At 33.4% G+C, this 22,192-nt stretch overlaps 1 protein-coding gene across 1 annotated transcript in view; it reads right to left on the reverse strand.

Annotated features, from left to right (window-relative positions):
- Positions 1–4,451: 4,451 nt before the first annotated feature.
- The window catches only part of Bdg (sodium-dependent transporter bedraggled), a 55,487-nt gene continuing 37,746 nt past the window's right edge, over positions 4,452–22,192 (reverse strand). The window contains 11 exon segments of the mRNA XM_072896617.1: positions 4,452–6,955; positions 7,391–7,438; positions 7,629–7,826; positions 7,904–8,131; positions 10,692–10,823; positions 10,960–11,240; positions 11,626–11,782; positions 11,950–12,173; positions 12,662–12,915; positions 13,872–14,088; positions 14,760–14,941. Of these exon segments, the coding sequence (XP_072752718.1) occupies positions 5,987–6,955; positions 7,391–7,438; positions 7,629–7,826; positions 7,904–8,131; positions 10,692–10,823; positions 10,960–11,240; positions 11,626–11,782; positions 11,950–12,173; positions 12,662–12,915; positions 13,872–14,088; positions 14,760–14,941 (2,890 nt within the window). The 3' untranslated portion in view covers positions 4,452–5,986.

Below are 22,192 nucleotides of genomic sequence, written 5' to 3' on the forward strand. Positions count from 1 at the left end.
AAAATATTTCGTTCTATTAATAGATGAAATTCCAATAAAAAAAGAAGCAAAACTCTTTATCATTAATTAAGTTTATTACGAGTGTAAATCACGACATAATGTTATTAAAATAAAAGTTAAATCTAATGAAAGAGTATACAAAAAGAAAAATTAAAAAAAAGAAGGAAGAGGCAGATTTATTTTGCTTTAAAAGAATGAGAAATATTTTTTATACAAAAAAATTTTTAAAATACTGTGTGCAAATATTAATATGCTACACGCGAGAGAGAAAAGTGCGTAACACACACGCGCTTAGCTTTCAGAGAGAAAGATATGATTACATTTCATTATATTAAAAAATTTTATTATAAAGTTTTCTCAAAATAACATAAAAAAGAAATTAAATAATATAAAAAATCTATGTTTTGGGCTCTTCTAATAAATATGAATTTTCTAAATATTTATCTTTTTATGACAGGAACAAATAAACCAAAGGTAGATATGGAAAAGGTAGAAATTATTTTCTTTTAAAAAAACTTTTTCTATTTTCCAAGCAACAAAATTTTTTTAAAACTTAAAACTTTTTCCTTTTGGAAGTAATAGAATTTGTTTAAACCTTAAAAGATTTGCAAATATGCACTCTTTGACAGACCCTTCGGGTTGCAATAAAATTTTTTTTTTGTATTCATAATGTGTAAGATTTCTGATAGAATCCACAGGTCGTTTTAACGAGAGAATTTAAAGTTTTATACGTAACTACCGTGATCCCGATGTCCACACTTTCAAACCAGGACGTATCGATATACCCGCGGTCTGTGGTGTAGGGTCAGGAGTCCGGGAACTCGCAGACAGGATTGGGTTCACGAATTCAAATACTCGTTAAGTCATACTCACTGCAGATTTATTCCGAAAAGACCGTAATACAAAATTGTACGCTTTACGTTCGGAGCACGAGTTCGCGGACCTGGGTCATTATATAATCTATATTCCGCAAGCAGGATTCGGGATTTATCCAGTCAGGATATGCCACGCTTGTCATGTGCTCATTGCGCATATTTTAATCGACCCTTTAATAAAATTTATAGATCGTCCTGTAAGATCAGAAAATGTCATCATTGATTAGAGTGCGCATTATCGCCAGGATTTCGCAGCCTTCGCGCGCTACTCATCCTACTAAATAAATATGAATAGAATTGAATGCGTGGGTAAGAGAGAAGCTTCATTCTCTTCTATCCTTGCACTCTCATCCGTAAAAATTTTAATCTAATCCAATCTGTACCCATGGAGTAAAAAGTTTTAAAAAGCTTTATGTATTCCCTTATGCTAGGAACTAATGAGACAAAAGGCAGGTATGATATACATTTTCTTCTAAAAAATGTTTTTTTTTTGGAAACAATAAAACGCCTTTGAAACTCGAAGAGTTTCAAATAGCGCATAATATGCACTACCTGAAAAATCCTTCAAGCTTCATGAAATTTTTCTTTTGTAACCATAGTCATGTGACAACTATGGATGGAACAGCATTCCGATTTACAAATAATTCAGAATAAGAAGGAACAGAGCGTGAAGAACTACATAGCTCTCTACAATCTGTAAACAAGAACAACATCGCGGTTGATTTCGTGTGTTTTAACTATATTTGTAACTATATTTTTACTGAAGTGTTTTGTAATGGCTACAATATTGTGTGCTTATCTGAAGAGGTGATAGACGTCGTTCTTAGTTACAATGATATTAGTATTAAAGATATTATTAACTTCAGATGCACATGCAAGCAATTCAAGTATGGAAAAAATTTTCTCAGAGATAATTCGTTATTTGTAAATTTTTCGAAATGTTTATTACATTAACATATAGCGCAATGTATCATTTCTGTAAAAGGTGTGATTTATATAAAAATAAAATGAATTAAAAATATATTCTAATAAACGATTAAAAAACAAATTTAAAGTTTTACAGGCTATTAAGACGTGGATGGTAATACGTCAGTTTCATAAGAAATTAATTTTTTCGCCTACGTTTCTTTTTTACAAGGAGATAAAGAAAAATCTTAAGTTGAGTTACAATCTTAAGTTGAGATTTATTTAATATTTGGCATAAATGACTAAGAAAAATTTGTGCCTCGTACATTTAATCATTTTCATAAAAAAATTAATTTTTTATGAAACTGATGCACTATCATCCGCGTCTGGCTCTTAATAATCTGCGAAACTTTGAATTTGTCTACGTAGAGTTATTTATCTTGTAATTAACAAACACATCAAAAAACGGGTTAATGAAAGTAAGGTAAGAGCAATTAGCTGAAGAAACTTTTTTTTAACAATTACTTTTCTGCTCCCTGGCCCGCTTTGGATGGATTACAAAAATGGCGTACTCGGGATATCCGATGATGCAAAAATTATCATATATCAGTCTAATTATTCAAGGGAAGATTAATCATTACTTAATAATTTCTATAATTTTTAATTGTTATATAGATATATTGTTTTAAAATAAAATCAAAAAATCAGGTTGCTACAAATGTAATGGAACAATTTAAAAGATTATGCGGCCACAATTAGAGCTTGTATTAATATGCGTGAGCGTCTACAAGAAGTAATTCGAAAACGAGGCAGGAATATGCATTTTAGGGCGCGAACATTTCCACACCTCTCTCGCTCGTACACACACACGCATACACACACACACACACACACATGATGCGCAAAGTCCGACCAGCAACCTCCTCGTGGTGGGCATCGGGTAATGCTAATGCTGGCGGTAATTGAAAATGCATGGGTAACTTTAAAACGCCATAACTCCGCGAAAAAAAATCGTATCAACCTCAATTTTTTTATAATTTGCAAAGGAAAGTCTAAATTTTACGATGGTTGTCATGATATTGGCGAAAAAAAATTTATTCCATCCCGTGGAGTGCGTCAAACTATGTAATTTTTTGGAAACGAAACACGTCCTCACTTTTGAAATGGCGGCGGAAAGGGGAAAGGAGAAATTCAAAATCTGACAAATGCTTTTCAAAGTAGAGACTTTAAGCTTTAAAATAAAAAAAACATTTTTCAAATACGACCATTTTTGACGGAGTTATGCTTATTTGAAATCATGCAAAATTTTACATAAATTTACATATGCGATAATTTTGATCGCCAGTGTATATATGTTTACATCTCTTCATACAATTAAAATAAACCAATTTTCAATAATATTTTCAATGACACGTCATTACATTACTATCAAAAGAGATAAGAAAACACTCTAAACATACTTTGATTGATATCATAGTTTATCACTAGAAAACACATTATATATTCAATTAAAATATACAGCTATTCCTTAAAATGTTCTATCTTAGTAAACGGAATTTTAACAAAGAGAAAAAAAAGGAAAACTCTTCATCATTGATTAAGAATTGTTATGCATTCTTCTTCAACCTTTATATCAATCTTCTTTTTATCTTCTTCCGATTTCATCAAAAATAATAAAAACATACAAAGAAAGAGCTGGCAAAAAAGAAATGATAAGAATGTAAGAAAAGAAAATAAAAAGAGATAAAAAAAGGAAGATTTATTTTTGTTTAATATAATAATCATGATAATCGCTTTTTATACTTTTAAAAAATTTATTTAATAATGCAAAACACTAGTTAAATATATTTACAACAGAACGTACCGCACTCTTAACAACAGAAAACGAATAATATAATAAACGCCACAAAAAGTACATTATCTTTTTATATTATATTGTTTCATTTATTTATATTCATATTGTTTCATTTTTCTCTTTTAGTTTTCATTAATTTTTTGTTTGTGTTTTTCATTTTATTTTTTGCTATAACAACGCTGAAATATATAGTAATAGATGGTCCGAAGATGAACCAAAACGTTCAAATAAATGTTTTTTATTTAAAAGAAAATTTAAATTTTTATTTACGCCACTCTGGTTGCCTTTCTTCTTGACGTTATTAAAAATATTATATTATAAACTAAATATTATGTGAATATTAAATTGTAAAATGAAATATATAAATATAAAATATTATAATTTATAACGATAATACATGGAAGTAATTTTTATTTAAACAAATTTTTACATAAAAGCTATCTAAAATCTAGAATTCGATGTAATCATAGGATTAATATTTTTATATTGAAAACATATAGAATAGAATATCAAAAATGTATCTCCAAAATCGAGATTTTATATTTATGAAAATAAATATACGAATACTATCAAATCCTTTAATAATAATAATTATTGTTATTTGCGCGAGTAAGATTTGTAGATAAATTATTGAATAATTAATATTTTTAGAAACGAATAAAATATATGAAGCATACATATAAGTATACAATATCCAATTTATCAAATTGATATTTAATTAATTGGATAAATTTTACACCTAAATATCATTTCTCTTTCATTTTTCTTTACGCAATGAAAAGACTTCGGAAAAATAATTAAACAACGATAAGGCATTTACAAGAACATAAAAATTTTATTATGGTCCATAATATCAGGTATAACAGTTACACTTATTTTATGGAGAATTGAATATCTCTGAATATTTATGCTATAGAGTACGTACAAGATCTCATGTGTTTACACGAATATTATAATTTTTTTTCAATATAATGCTTGGTGACTTACTCGAATAAAGATATTATGGAAATCGATCTAGCTCGTTATAATGTAATAATTACGAAGCGCTTTTGCGGCGACTGTTGAATGTTTATCAACAGAAAAATACATTGACAACATGGACGGACTATATACACACTCGTATTACAGTAAATCAGCGTCAACCAGGCTAACGAAAGGGATGTTTAGCGGTTTAGCGAGTCTGATCGATTTTAAATATCTAACGTAATTTATTTCGCTAAAATGCTGTATTTACAAGACTAATTACAATAAACAAATACACAGGTATATTATACAGACGGATATTGTTCGCGCAATTTTCGGATAAAAATGCCGTAAACATGTGAACGAATTTCAAGCAACGTTCTTAAAATTGAAAAAACTAGGTTTAAGCTTTCAGCTAAGAAGCTAAGAAATTTTATGATGTATATTTCTTAATTAATTAATTTATCTGATTGTTTATAATTTATTTTTCAGTCATTTCTTTTATATGATTTTAAGCAAAAAAGCAGGGAGATAGAAGATCAATACACTTCCTAACATGATTATTAAATACTGAATTTTTTTATTACAGTAACAGCACAGTAATTTTTTTTGATTAATCATTAACAGAGACACATATTTACATGTTTGTATTTGGAACCGCAATTCAGTCTGACCCTGATTTTTTAAATTAATTAATTCCAATAAGAAAATTGCATTCATTATGGAATTTTAAGTAAAATGTGAATTAATGTTAAAAATCATATAATAGATCTTAACATTAAATATACAAGATTCGTGGCAGAAGTTCAAGATATTTGAAAGTGTGCACTGAACTGTATTATGCGACTTTATTTTTCTCTCTGAATATTTAACGAAGATATATACGTAGTATATTAAGAAATAAATATCGTAAGAATACAAAAGTACCTCGAAGTAATAACAAACGCGCGCACATGCTCAGGCACACAACGGGAGGAGAAAAACAACTAATTCTTCTAACTTTGGAGGGATTTCAAACACTGGAGATTACACGAGAGAATTAGACTCGGTCTATAATAAGAAGTAAAAGTTGAAGTAGGAGCAAGGAAATAAAAATATTTTCCTTGCTCATGCCCTTACTCTCCAGCTCTCTTATACCGGAAACAATCCTCTTACTTCTTAATCCAGGCTTACTCCACATATTGTAGACCGAGCCTTAGCACCGCGATTAACGAAAACTCCGATTAACTAGATATTCTCTTCGTCTACATTACAGGTAGAAAGTTATAACTTATAGAAAGAGGCAGCGAATCGCTAACCGGAGTCAAAGTTGATCCAAGATCAGCGAGTTAAAACTTAGCCGCGCGCATATAAAGGATGCGATTGACATTTAATCAATATTCTCAGTCTATATCACAGAAACGGAACTCTCCATTTCGCTCGCAGTCTTTTTTTCATCGTTGCCGTCGTTGCCATCGCCGTTGTCGTCGTTGCGGCGACAGTGCTCGTTGATCTGCTCGCCAGAGACTAGAGACGTGTCCTTCGATAGGATTAAGGAGTCCTGGCCGATGGGCGCAGCGGCCTCGACTAGATTCTCGACGGATGCTGCCGTCGTCGGCTCCTCGTGGCAGAAGCTCCTACGCAGGGACTGTTGCGTCCTCGTGGTACCTCTGCGTATGCTGCTGCGCAGCAAGTTCGCCACGTCGGTGGCCGTCAAGTTTGAACCAGACAGAGTGTTGGTGTGGCCAACATTGTTCGATCGGCGACTCCGGTCGACGAGAGTCGACGAGTGGGTGCGTTCGACGGTGCGCGATCTGTCAATCGCGATACCGATCCGGCTGGCCCGATCGATGGTGTTCGGTCGAACATGTCGACGCTCGCTCGATGCTCCTCGACGGTCCATGCCCTGCTGCTGTCGATCGGTGCTTCTCTCAGTGTTGGTCACCACGTCCGGCCGCGGCTCCAAAGGCACGTGGATGGCGACTTGATCGCGCGAAATCGGCGATAGTACGTCGCCACTCTGGTTCATTTCTACCAACACGGTCGCGTAATCCGGCGGCGGTGGCAGTGGCGGTTGTTGCTGCAACGCTGGTCTCTGCCGCGGCGCGCTACCTTCCCCCAGGACGTTCGCGATCCTTCGCACGCTTCGTCGAAAACTCTGACGCAGCATCTTCGCTATCCTCGCGCCGGTCGCCGTGGTGTAGCTCGGTGGCGGTGTATACTTGGGCGGAGGATCCTCGAACGGTATCTCCGTGGTCGTGGCGGGTAGGATTCCGTTGCCGTGCAAACTGCCGGCACCGGTGTCGCTTCCAATCTGGGTCTGCGCGTCGCGAGGATCTTCCGGCTCCAGCGGTGGCCGATAAAGTAATTGAATTCTCTGTAAAAAGTAAAGATTGAAAAACTAAATTATTATTTGTTTATTGAGGGAATATTATACACATGATAAAACAACATATAATAAATATATTCATACATATTTTTACTATTTGTTTTTTTTTTTTAATATTTACATATTTTATAAGAGATTTTATAGATTAAAAGAAAAAATTATAAAAACTGTATTCACACATTATTATTAAAATAGACTTTAGATATTTTATATAGTTTTATGATAAGTATAAAAATATAAATATTTGTAGTAATATTTTGTAGATTGTTCTTCAAATATTTAAATATTTATGATAAATCTTCATCTATTAAATCTAAAATTACAAAAATATTTATAAAATATTCAAATAAGTATCAGTGTTAATGCAAAATGACATCACTGTGTAATACATGTTCATTCAAACAGAATTTAATGACAACTTACTCCGTTACACTGTTCACAGTGATTTACTGTTATTTCCACTTGTTCATTCTATCGTCAGCATAAACAGAAAGATAGAATAGATTACATGAAAGATGAGTTGATAAGTTCTGATAATTTTTAGACAATAGATGCTTTTATAATTTTCTATTTTTTTTTTATTCCACGTAGATCTGTTATTCATTTTACCAATTCCTTGCGGGAAAAAGGCTGTAAATTTTGACATAAGCAAAATATTTACGTCAAATATATCGGGTGGTCCGGTGTTCAGATATCGACATGTTTGTATGATAGCCACCGCCGGTATCATCAGTATCGGTATCAGCTGGATCGCCGTCCCGAGCTGCCTTGCCCAAACGGCCCAGTAATCTCTGCTCGTACGGCGATAAGAATACAATTCTCGGAAGCCGCTGCTCTTGAATATCGTGATGCTGAGAACCTGATGAAGATGGCGTGATAAGAAAATGACCAAGCGTGTGTGAAACTGATATTTCTAAGTAATGATTGAATTTATACCATCAAAGTGACAGGAAGAACGACGTTCCAAATAAAAGATAACAAAGGTCCGGCCCAGTATCTGAGGCAACGTCCAGTCGGTGGAAATAATTCAGCGACGACCGCCTCGCCAGTGTGAGGTCGTCCGCGGACCGCAAACACGGCACCAATTTGCATTAGATATAGGATGATTATCCACCATACCCCACCAACGGTATAATCAAGATAGTATACAACGTAGATACCCAACTGTAAGCACACAGTAACAAAAAATAAAAGATTACTTATAGCCCTTCATACTTATATACATATATTAAGATAAAAAATCATAAAAACTGTATTAAAACTATATAAAGTGAAATTGTATATGACATATATTATTGAATATAGATTAAATATTTTATATAATATTAATGGTAAGTAAAAAAAATAAATCCTAGACAGCACAAAATATTTATAATAATTATATTTAAATATTTATAAAGATTTATCATATCCCAATAAATATTTAAAAAACATTTACAAAATATAACAAATACCTATTTTTTTACTTATCATATATATTGTATGAAATAATTAATCTTTATTCTAATAATATAGTACAATATAATATGTTGAATATGGTTTTTTATGATTTGTTTCTCTTAATATATATTAAATGTATATAAAAATATATATATGTAAATATTTATAAATACTTATCATAAATAACATGTATTATTTGGGACATTTATGATAAATCTTTATGACCTATTTAATTTAAGATTACAAAAATATTTATGAAATATTTTGACAAATATTTATAAAATATTCATATAATTACTATAAATATTTCATATATGTTTTATAAATATTATATACAGTCTGACATAATTGACTTGATAAATAGTAATAATAGATATAAATATATATTCATATTAGAATCGTACATATTACCATCATAAGATTTATCATCAGTATTCCCATTACAATTATTACCATTTATCGTTATCATCAGCCTTATCATCATTAATATAAAAGTGTTACAATTATTATTGAGCTATTAATGACGTCATCGAAGCACTTGTCCTTATATCCTTCACTTGCACGTCCAAGAACATAACGTTATTCTTGGTGAAACCAGCGTATCTGCTTAGCATCGTATGTGGAATAAACATGTACAGTCCGGATTCCTTATCAGACTCGTTAGAATCGTCTCTATCTCGGCCCACGGTCTTGACGATTTTTCTAACGTCATTCGCAGAATTGTCCTGATCGCGAAGAATCACGATAGCGCGGAGTACGCAGGGCCAATCCAACAGGGGATCCCACTTGCCATTCTGCACGCGCAAGCATCCGATAATGTGGCGATCCTTCCACTGCCCTTTGCCGTTCAAAAATAACTCCATTCTCAGAGTGTAGCCATATTCCTTGTCGTAAAATATTGGACTGTAGAGCGCGCGACCGTTCTCCCTCGCTTCGCTCATCTTCTCCCCAAAACGGTCGATTCGCCATATGATGCGGCCATTCGTCGAGGCACCTTCCGCACAGGAACACGAAGAACTCGACGGCAAAGGTGCCGGCGGTCTGCAACTCTCCGCGATCAGTTCCTCGATATATCTCAGATTCTCCTTCGCCTGAAACTTGAGACCTTTCAGGTCCGATTTCTGTTTCGTCACACTTTCAGAACACTTGAGAACTTCCTCCGTCAAACTGTCGAACTGTTTCGACAGGCTGTCGTGCTTGAACGTCAGGTCCTTTGCATCCTTACATCTCATTTCCAGCTCCAGTTTCAAGTCGTTGACACGCTGCGAGTATTCCTGCCACATGTCGCTCGTGCGTATGCTCTCTTTAGCGACGAACGTCTTCAGGTCTTTTAATTCCTTAAACCAATCGTTCGGCGCACATTTGTTTTGCTCGTCTGTCGATGCTTTCTCGAACGACTTCAACCTTTCAGTTATCTGGCGAAAGCTCAAACTAGTGCGATGCTGCATATTATCGATGATCGCACCCAGATCGTCCAATCTCAGATTCAGTATCGCGTTATTACCACGATACTCCTCGACTGCTTCTACGATGCTTGATTGCAACGCGACGAGAGATTGTTGCTGGGAATACAGTAAGCTTAAGTTCCTGGAAAGGTCGTCCTGCAGGCGAATTCGTTCCTTTTCTCCCTGATCAATAGCCAGACGCAGTAACGTCAATACTGAAAACACCTTTTCTTTCCATACCGAATCTTGTATGTCTCTTATTTGTTGATTATTTCTCTTCGACATTTTTTTATCGCACGATTTCCGATGTTCCTCAAAATTCCTACGGGTAACGTAAACCCCGCATCGGTTGGGACACTCTTCCAAGACCGCGGCGCATTGCCTGATATGTTCCGTCAAGAATTTCTCCTCCAAGAATTCATTACAAAAGTAGCAGGCTACGCTGCGATGTACTATCGCGTGAACGTTATTACTCATCTTTCGTTTAATACGAAAGCGCTTGTAACACTGGGCGCGGAACGAAACTAAAACTCGTGCTGATAACAATTCTCTGTGCAAACGAAAGATTGCGCGCCCTATCTGATAAAAAGAGGTAATCAGTACTCTAGACAAAGATAATTACTACAGATATGTCCGAGTGTTTTGCGTCGTTATTAGACATTTGTGTGTCGTACAAATTAAAATTCAATATCTGTGTCCTCGTAATTAATATTATAAATATTTACGCGTAACAAGTATTTTGTTTTATCAATTATATTGTTAAATATGTAAAACGATAAATCTGTCAAACACAGATAGAATAATCGCTATCGAATCGGCGGATAGGAATTCCGACATACCTCTGTAGCCATAGGCAATCCGAGTATGTAGGCACAAGCGCAGCTGAAAAACGTGATAGTCGTCTCCCAGAGCTTCATCATTTTCGTATTAATCGCCATTATACCGGTTATTACACAATGCCAGATAGCCAACTAAAACAATTAACGAAACACATAAGCACTTTTTTTATACCATTATATAAGATGACACAACTATATTACTTGGATGAGGTTTTATTCATAAATTCTCATATTTATCATCGCTGTAGAAAACTATATATGTATATACCTGTTGGGCGATCCCAAATAAGATGAGGATAAAATAAAACAGGATCGCCCAGAACGGTGACACCTGTTCGGTGCCCAGCAATGCCAATGTTGCGGGCACGAGTTCAGTGGCCAGACGTAACACTTGGTATCCAGACTCGGTGCTCGTGTCTACGCCGGGTCGTATTACACGTTGACCAAGGAGGAAGGACGCGTGAGACATGAATCTCTCCGGCGTGCTGCTGTGGCCCGACGGTGCTGGTTTATTGGTGGGCCTCATAAACGTGTACCCTGATATCCTCTCTGCACAGAAAAAAAGTAAATGTCAAATCAAAATTTATATACTCATATAAACGCGTTCATTGTTTCATATATAGTACGTAACAATTTATAATCTTTTTAGAAGAATACTTACATAATATTTTCTTTTTTCTTTATCACTAAATATTACAATTAAACATATATATATATATATATATTGCATATTCAATATTTTGTAAAAATATTAAATATATAAATAAATATAATAATATAAAACAAAGACAAAGAAAGATGTATATTAATATCTTTCAAAAACATAATTCATAATTTAGTTTATCACATAGCGGATTGTTTACAATATAAAAGCATTATCAAAGAAATTTTTTTTTCAAAAAGTATAATCCTGTATATAAAAGGCTATTCTTACCGAAGGAACTAGTGGTATAGATGTAACCGTGCAGCCTGAGAATCTGTACGCAGGTATTCGCCAAGAAAGCCCCGAGTAAAAGCACCACAAACGTCAAGATCACCACGAGAGTCGTATCTCGCTGTAGCAGATGCTTATGCTTGTTGTGAGCCGCTATCTAAATTATTGAGTATACCAATTAATTAACTATAAGAAAGAAAGAGAGAGAGAGAGAAAGAGAGAGAAAGAAGCCAATCGAAAGAAATATAAAATCGAAAGGGAAAAATAATTATGGTCGCAAAAAATTAATCGTCGTGCAATTATCGACGATGATGGGAACGATACCTGCATAGCGGCTGCACCGAGCAAACCCCACGTGAGGAAGACCTCGTTTGAGGCAGCCACCCATGACTTTCCATTAATGAAGAATTCGCTCCAGACCGTGGCGGGGAAAAGTTGGTTTATCGAACCCGGCGGAGTAAGTCCTAGCAGCTTTGTGCAAAGGATTAATGTACCAAACACGGGCACCAGCGTGTAAACGTATACAACTTTTCCGTAAGATCTCAACCCTAAATAAAAAACAGAATAAAATCATATTTTTTAGAGTACACGATTATCACAAGATTTGACAAGATATGACAGATTATATATGAATATAAACATGTGCTCGTTAAATAAATACACACACACACACACATATTTAATTATATATTTAATTGTTATCTAAATTATCTGTGTTACACACACGAGCAGTTAAAATTGAAATAATTTTAAAATATCAAAAAATGCACGCTATAAGAAATTTATCACATTTTTATATATTCTTCCTGAAACTGTGAAACTTTTTGGTTGAAAACATTTTCCGATAACTGCAGCGCAGAAATAATTTAGGTCATAAAATTAAATTGACCTTACATGCATACGTATAAAAACAGTTTAAAATGTTTTTTATTTAACAATCTTTATAATTCTTACACGAGAGGATCAGTATAAAATTTCCTCATAAAAAATTATTTGCCTGCAGTCAAGCTACGAATTTTTTTGTTTTAATATTCACCTTTACTCAGCGAAACAAATACAATCATCCACACGACCGCTAAATTGAAGGCCACTTGGAACTTTAATGTGACGACGCCGGGATCGGTCTCGTTCAAGTGATGCCTCTGCAAAACGGCGCCGCTGAAGTAATCCGGAACGGTCTCGTGTAATTTGTACGAAGTGGTAATGTTGTGCGTGGGTCGACTATCGTCTCGATAGAGAAGAAACGGCTCTGCCCATCGATACTTGTCCTGCTTCGTTATGAACGAATCTCTGCAATCAATATACTAATGTCTATTTCGTTCCACGCGATCGAGATGAGGATGATATTAATATACGATAAATGATCGAAATAGGTACACAGAGGGAACGATTTATACGAATAATTTGTTTGAATTTATTTATTTCATTCAAACAACATTATGTCACATGAAACATTATTTTTATTGACTGAAAAAAAGTATTATTTCGTTGAATTTAACAATATTATATGATACATGTTATTTTAAAAATCCAATAATCTTATTAGTTTCTTGAAATAAATAGCTTTTTTCGACTATTTCAAGGATAAATTTTATTAAATCTAAAGAAACTTTTCTCTCTGTGTAGGCTCGAAAAAGGTGTCATCAAGATTGAAAAATTACAAAAGATCGCATACAAAGAAAATTTTACAAAACAAATTGCATGAAAAGTATATTCTCTTCTGCAATATTTATTGTAAAACTAAAATATAAAACGTCAACATATTTATTACTATAAAAAACTGTTAATATTATATATTTGTTTGTGCAAAATATTTTAATAATTATAATCTTTTATAATCTTAAATAAATTTTTATTATATAATATTTCCTGTGTATAAATAAAATTTAATGTACATTAATCTGACACATTTATTTCTCTCGAATGATTCAAGATACGCAAACTTTATTATTAAATATTCCGACTTTCTCATACAAAAATTTTTAACCAATTAACTTTTATTAATTCTATTAATTGTCCCAGTGGTCAGAATGCGGATTAAAACTCAAATAATTTTTACGTGCCACTTTTTCCAGATTTTATCTTTCATGCTTAAATTCTATTCCGTCGCCGAGACGGAAATTTATTTATTTATCATTTTATTTATCATAAATAATAAATTTAAATAATAAATTTTTATTAATCATAAATAATAAATTTATTTATCATCGCACGAGATATATTCCTAGGTAAGTATCGGAACGTACCTGAAATACACGAACATCCACGATACTCCGACTATGCTGTAGATACCGATGAAGGCCTGTGCGGTGAGCAGAGCTATTCCGACACCTTGAAAAAGAGGCGAAATTCTCCACATATCTACAGAACCGGCTGCCAGTCTTTGCCCGAGACATACTTGTAACGTCAGTAGCGGGATGCCCAGTATAAATGATAAAATCAGGAACTGTACAATGAAGTTTGCTGTAAAGCAAGAATTTTTTTCTTAATCAAAAAATAAGAGTTCTCCCTTATATAACGAGAAAAATTACTCGCAATTATAAACACATTACTCCATGCGGATAATCGAGCGTTTCTTCGCGAAATCAATTATTACCTTCGATTAGCCTCGAAACTAATTATCGACTTTATTGAAAGACGACACAAGGTTACGAGTTATTATCAATAAGCAATGTAATTATTTTTAACTGTTCAAGAATTTGCAATTTTTGTTTGCGTCACATTTACTTATTTACTAGGAATCGACACGGTCTTATAAAATATAAAAAATAATAAATTTTATAGGGTTAAAGGCTACATCACAATTTCAATTTCCACGCATAAGTTTCACTAATCATGAATAAACGTAGGTATAGGTTTCGCGCACTGAGAATCGTCGAAATACGATATACGATCCTCGAAATAAGACCGGTCTTGCGATCAGTGTCAGTTTCTCTGAGCAAACCTGGAAAATTTACGCACGCGTTTCATAAACGTCAGAGAGCTTACCTTCGTTCCATCTTACATATCCGGCACAATCGTTATAGTAATATCGCGGAAAAAAAAAAAAAAAAAAAAATTAATAAATTGAACTTTTTAATAGAACCCCTCATGACATCCTCTCTTATAGGATTCACGTGTTCGTATACACTTACCTCCAAATTGTATACTAAGAATGGCGAATCTACTGATATTAAAAAGTCCCAATGTACATCCGAAACACGCGAGGGCCGAACTAAGGGCGTGCGGCCACTTGCCGAGAGGATTCTCGTCCTCGTCGTCTTCCTCGCCCCTGTTGTCGTTTCGCCTGTCAACATCCCTCTGCCTCTCGCATATCCTGGAAGCAAGAAAAATACATAAAATACATACAATTTTTTTTAAATATAATTTAATTCTCTATCTCTCTCTCTCTCTCTCTCTCTCTCTCACACACACACACACACACACACACATACATGCAGACAAATTTTATTGCACGTCATAAAAAAAAAAAAAAAAAAATTAGCGACAAATACGGCAATGTTTCTCGATTTCCGATCGTGGTCTGCAAACTGATTCCAATCTGAGGTCACGTCGATCCGCGGTAAAACTAGGTCGAGTACAAATTTATCGCGTGTTGCTGCGGTTGCTTTAATACACGGAAAAGGTTTTATCGTCGTCTCGCCATCGTAAATTTATCAAATGTCTGATCAATCAACGAGACGGAATATAACTGGCGGAGAATGAATTTTTTATACCGAGGCCACCGTGTCGTCTGCTTTAAAATTGACAGGAGCGAAAAACAGCAATTTTCTTGCCCCCCTCCCCCTCTCTTTCCCTCTAAGGGGGAGGAAATCCAATAAGTTGATTTTGCGAAGAGAATCAAACACGGTGAATTACAGCCGCGAGATTCACACGTGTACTTTAACGTAATTATTCCGACGGAATCTAAATCACAAATGACGTCAGATACAGCCCGTAAATCGCGCGGTAATGGCGGTAACAGATCGGTACCGTTATAAAGCCGGATAAGGAGAGATGGAATTATTAATGATAAAGTTACGCGTCAAATACCGTACGAGTTTCTCCGCGCTCGGGTAATTTTGTTTTCTGTTTCGTTTATCAAGTAAATGTACCATAAATAAACTAACTTTTTTTTTTCTTATATATGGTATAAATATGTCGGCTTCTCTATTCTTTTTATAAAAATAAGCGGACAATAATAATTAATAATTAAAATGAATAATGTATATATTTAAAAACAGACGAGTCGCAGATGTATTTAATAATTTTTTTTTCTTCGAGCCAACCATATTTACTTAATGTAATAAATGTTTCTGATTTTAAATATCGTCTTAAATTGATGATGCGATGATTCATATGTCATGGTCATGATATTCAGATATAATTTTGAAAATTTTTTTTTTATTATCAATCATCAACTGCATATTTAAAAAGTGCACGGAAATGACGTGTCATTAATTACATCACAACGATATCACGAATTCAGGTATATCTGAATAATAAAGAGACGAATATATAGCTCACATTGATAACTATATGTAACATATTTTACATAACATAGATAGGACGGGATACGATCTTATTGATTAATTATACCACGTGCTGCATACTATTAAATTCGTCAAAGCATACTGTTATCCTGATATAATGCGTTTTTAAATTATTATCTCTCAAAACTATCTTTTTTAATCATCATTTCTATAAATATAAATAGAAAAAGCTGACGCAAATAATAATCAATTTAAAATGTAATTTATTATTTAAGATGTTAATCTTCTATTCGAATGCAAAGAGTGGGACTGCAACTATAGACACTTTATTAAAGAGGAAAGTTTAATTTGGACAAAAAAGATGACCAGCTGATTTTAATCAATTCTCATCTTCACAATAAAATAAAGTTAAAATTGCACACGCTATAATACCTACGATAAATTCTCATAAAAATGAAGGATCCCAATCTTGGGTATCTTTCAGGAAAAGGATAAGAACGACGAAATAACGTCGGGTATACATGTATTAACATAGCCAGGGAAGGAGGCGAGATGTGGTCATTTTTGTGAATGACGTCACACGCGTTTCGGACGTACAACAATACGAAACGCGCGGTGTCGTTCGGAAGGTCGTCCAGAAGGTCCTCGAAATATCAAGAGGTAGCGATCGATAACCCAAGCACACTCGTGGTCACCGCTAAATGACCGCGAACCCCCGGTGCGATTCGCAGATTAGGCTCACGCGAACGCCACTCTTAACCGCACACACGCACACTCTCTTTTTTCTCTCGCCTCTCGTTTACGACTCCCTTGCCAGGCTCAACACACGTATGTATAATAAAATCCGCGGGTCAGTCCACGGTCGATCGAGGGTCGGTCACATCGATGAAAATATCCCACAGAAACACGGGTTGAACGGATCGACAAAACCAGGACACAGAAACCGTTTCTCGCGACCGCTCTGTTATTCGAAAATCATACAAATCAAACAAGCAAGTGGAATGTCGGGAAAAAAGATAATGAAATATATTTAAATTGTATTGTCGATTTCCTTATTTATTTCTACAATTTATATATAATTATGTATTTTATTATTTAATATAATTTATATAATTGAATTAATAAAAGATAATACACGAATAATAAAATTGTATAAATTTTTTCATTAATAATTCAGAATACTTTTTTGATTTTAATGCTAATCTTTGACTTGTATATATCTTTGTCCAGAAAGAGAAGAGGCACATTTTTCATTTGACAACATATTGATTTGCAGAAGATTTTATTCCGAAAAAATCTTGAAAACGATTCCTCAAATTTTTATTTAAAAAACAGACATTAATTTGTTTACAATTAATATTGCTAATTTATTTGCATTATAATATTACCGGTAGATTTGTCGAAAGAAATAATAAATAAAAGAAATAAATTCTCTCTTAATCTCTGATCGCAACCTTGTAAAACCTTTCAAGGCAAGCACGCCGAATTAATTCAGTAAATAAATAGTATACCGTGACTGACAATAAAACACATATATGTATATCATGAATAGATTGATTCTTGATGAGCTGGAAATGCCACTTAATATCTCCAGTGTTTCGTTAAATCACGTTTTATTTGAGTATCTTTCAGCTTTGTTCCGTTATCTTTTAAATCGAAGAATTTCGAATTCTAAAATCTTCATCTTAAAACACGTGAAAGCACCCTGTACGCAATTTTTTTTTCATTATTATATCATATTGTATTAAAAGATATGAAACAAATGCTCTCCTTTTCTACTGTTTTGTTTCCTTAATTTTGTACTTTAATTTTTTCTTAATTTTATATTTTTTTATTTTTTTCCTCTGGATTCTATATATATATATATACGTACCTACTTATATATACACCAAAGTTTATAATCGTATCGTATATATATAAATGCTTCTATTTTGGTTACATATTATTCATATCACGCGAATTTTTCGAGGACAAACACAAAGTGTGCACGAAATTTTTTTTTTAAAATTACATCGCTAAATAATCACGTCCAAATATCCACGGATCACTTGGCAGTGGAACCGAATAAATATTGTGTTTACCCTTAATGATCGAATAATTGCGCATCTGTATATTATCTTTGACGCCAACTTAAAAATTCAACCAGCACTTAAATGTGCATTTCAATCTGCACAAATTAATAAGATATATCGAGTGTAAATAACACGCTTTTTTTTGTTATATCGTTTATTCGCATTCTCATAAATACTTGTAATAAAAACATAAAAAACTTACTACATAAATATTTTTATAATAAATGATGACATTAAATCAAGATTAAAGTCTCGTTAATGCTTCTTTTATTATATTCTCGTAATGACTATTACTAGTGATCAACAACACAATCCCAGTTTTGAATTGTTTATTAATACCTAATATCAACCAATCATCAAGATGAAAAATATGATAAAAGATTTTTTTGTGGTAAAAAAATGAATTTTAGAGAAAAATGTCAAAAGAAAAAGAAAATGATTGTTACATATTGTTTTGCATATGTTTTTTTATGTGTACAAATATCCTTAATGTGTCTGTTAAAAAGTATTTAACTACAATAGCTTGTTATGTTATTTTTAGAATCATACAATTAGGAACAAAAACTTTTATATGACTGTTATTAACTTTGTTGCGACGTTGGAGATAAAATTAGCATAAACAATCCTTTTAATTTGAAAAAAAAAAAAAAAAACACATCGTTTGTCATGCAAACAGAATTGCTTTGCTCAACCTTGTATAATCTCTTGATTAATCTGTGAAAATGTATATTTAATAATTTTACAAGGAAAAAACTCGAGTCGCAAGATTGAACATTGATTTGCATCATACAATATTAAAAACTTCAATACCTGTCAAAATAAAATAATGATATCTTTAAACCAATGTGGGCGTAAAATTTTCGCGAATATTTGCACAAACTATTTCCTAAGAATATTTCTCCAATTTGACAATTTTGTTTCGAACAAGCTGTAGTAAAAGTCATAAAAATTCCGATAATGATGGACTATTAAATGTCATACTTCAAAAATTATTTTCAAATTCACAAACTCAAGTACAAATATAATACTGCTTTAATCTTCTTTTTTTATTTAGAATTATTTGAGAAAACTGTTCGGAAAGATGTTAAAAAAATAAGAAAAATCATTATTAAAAAATCATTGCATCAAGTTAACATAAAAGTTCGCGACATTTTATACACAAACCTGGACGTCCGCATAGTTTCGCCCGAGCCGAATGTTAAACGAACTCTAAACTCATCAATTATATACTACCGCCTCTCTAAACTGGTTAATCGTGCGAGGCGTTCTCTGGCAACCTTGATGTGGTACACAGGATTTGCTTTTGATTCGATTTAACAGTTCGTTGAAGTCTCCGGTACAGATTGTTCCCACAATGGTGTTATTTATTTTACTAATCAATCCTTGCTGCCGACTTTGTTGCGGCTTCCCTGCTATGCAAATCCGCGAATACATCTGTACAAATAAAATGTACCGAATAAAACGTGGAGATATTTCATTAATAAAAAAAAAATTTTTTTTTTTTCAAACGTAATTTGTCACGAAAAAGTCATTGTTCTTGTGTATCAATAAAAAAGTCAATCTTTGACAGCGCAACTTTTTTTTATTTCCTTGTCTTCAAGTAAGACAAAAAGTTCAATCTGAATCTCGAATTGAAAAAAGGAAATCACTCTACAAATTTCCAAAAATTAATATAAGCGAGACACGCGACAAGAAACAGGAACATGACCGATTGTAAAAAAAGTACATCGTGAGAGAAATATACAGTAGATGAAAGAAGACGATTTTGTTCTACCGATCGAAAGAAAAATGTGCGTTGCATATCCTCTTTATATCTTAGCTCGATGTCGTACTTATAGACTGGAAAAACGTAGCGGACATTTTCGATCCATTCGTATATCCCATTCACTTGACATACATTACTTTTTTATCTAACGTCGTCCACCTCCGAGGAATTACACGGCGTCAGCCATATCTTTCAAGGATAAACTGTAAGGTCAGGACATCGTGGTCATTTTTACGAAAGATGTCGATGACCGTTAGATTTTTTATAAAGTATCGATAAGCTTGCCAAGGAATTAAGAAATTTTTTCTCGAATTCTAAGCTGAGTATTTTTGCCAAAAAAATCTGACACATCGTGTCGCAATTCGTCCTCGTGTTAGATTCTTACATCGACATGATTAAATTACTTGTTAAATATGTACACTGCGCAACAAGTGTTAATGATTTCAATTTCAACGGAGATTCAATCACTGATATACAAATATTCGAGAAATAAAATTCTGGACAGTAAATTATTCGCATAAATATATTTCGCGAATAATTTTTTCGTCAATCCAATAAAAAGTAGTAAGTTTGTCTACTTTAAATATTAATTCACGCACGTGAAACGACGCACATGAAAAAAACATGACATTTTTTTTATACAAATATCAAACAGGCTCGACTCAAATCTTGTAAAAAAAAAATCTCTAACAATTCCATAATCTTCCAGATATATTTTTGTTCAAAATTCCGAGCAAATAGAATATTTTACAAATGTCTTAGTGTAATTTTCTAATATAAGTTTTTTATTGTATGCTTTTTAAGGCTCATATGAAGGAAAAACACACAACCAATTAACTTTTTAAATAATGAGTACTACTAATAATAGCTAATATTAATAACAATAATAGCAAACTAAAAAGACTGAAAAAAATAAATATAAATAAAGACGGAAATATATTTTGAACACATAGTTCACTTGGCTTGCCGACTGCTTACAATAAGAGCAAAATTGTCAAGGAAAAAATTTAAAAAAATTCCTGTGAATATTAATAAAATTCTATGAGAATTCCCTGAGTTTTCCACGTGCAAAAAATCCCTGAGAATTCCATGTTTTTCCATTTCAGGATGGACACCCTGTGTCAATATTTTTCTCAAAAACTTTATTTAAAATCAAATTTAAATTTTAATCGTAAAAGAAACATTAGACTTATTAGAATTTGACGTTTGTTCGTACACGTGTTCGTCGCTCCCACGAATGTAAACACGTTGACGCGCAATTTTTTCATTGAGCCGATGTAAAACACGTCGTGAGACAATTCGACGAGGCGTCGTCAGCCGGGTTTAACGTTACACGACGACGACTACTACTCCTCCGACATGGCTCGTTAATTGTAAGTCGCAAAGTCGGAGAATCGTACCCGGGTGCAACGACTGTTCCGTCGCACGGTCGAGCGAGGTTAAAGAGCGGGAATCGCGTTCCGTCAGCTCTGTAAATTCGCGTTGTAATCAAACGATCGTAAAACCGGCAATGAAGGACACCGCGTCGAATGAGTTACAATCGTTATTCTTTAAGATCCTCTTAAAGGACTTGAAAGAATTTATTCTTCGCATCTGCCGCATTTTGCTTTCTTCAATCCAACATATACTCCGACGACTATGTTTATGCGATACTAATTTTTTAGTGTTAAATTGTTAACAACACGTTGCTAATAATAAGTAAAATAACGAGCATTAAGACATTCTAATACAATCTCAGTGTCTAAAATAGCACACGGGGTACGCGGAGTATTTTGAAGATATATATGTATATTCTCTTCGACATAAGAATAAAAGAAAGAATAAAATGTATATGTATATTTAGTCGAAAATCTATTCTCTTTTTATATATATATATATATATATATTAAAATTTGTAATATATAACATTCTATATATTATATTATTTATAAATGTATATTTCGCTATTTTTTTTCTCGAGTTAGAAACATCCTGCTACGAGAGAGATCGCTTATTATTCGAGATCGTCCGCTAATCAATATAGTTGACCGGTAATAACGATGTGAGTTAATTGAAACGCAAATGGCACGTCTCGATCAGATTGGATCGGACATTGGATGAGCCGTGGGCATATATTAATTATTCAAACGTGACACGATGTTTCCACCACGTTATAATCGAAACAACGGGACGTTAGCGTTATTTTTATATCACGCTCATGAATCTTTCGGTACCTGATGCGATGCCGTCGCTGACTGCAATAGAAGTACTGTTGGCAG

Source organism: Anoplolepis gracilipes, chromosome 7 (assembly GCF_047496725.1).
Source record: "Anoplolepis gracilipes chromosome 7, ASM4749672v1, whole genome shotgun sequence".
Classification (NCBI taxonomy): Eukaryota; Metazoa; Arthropoda; class Insecta; order Hymenoptera; family Formicidae; genus Anoplolepis; species Anoplolepis gracilipes.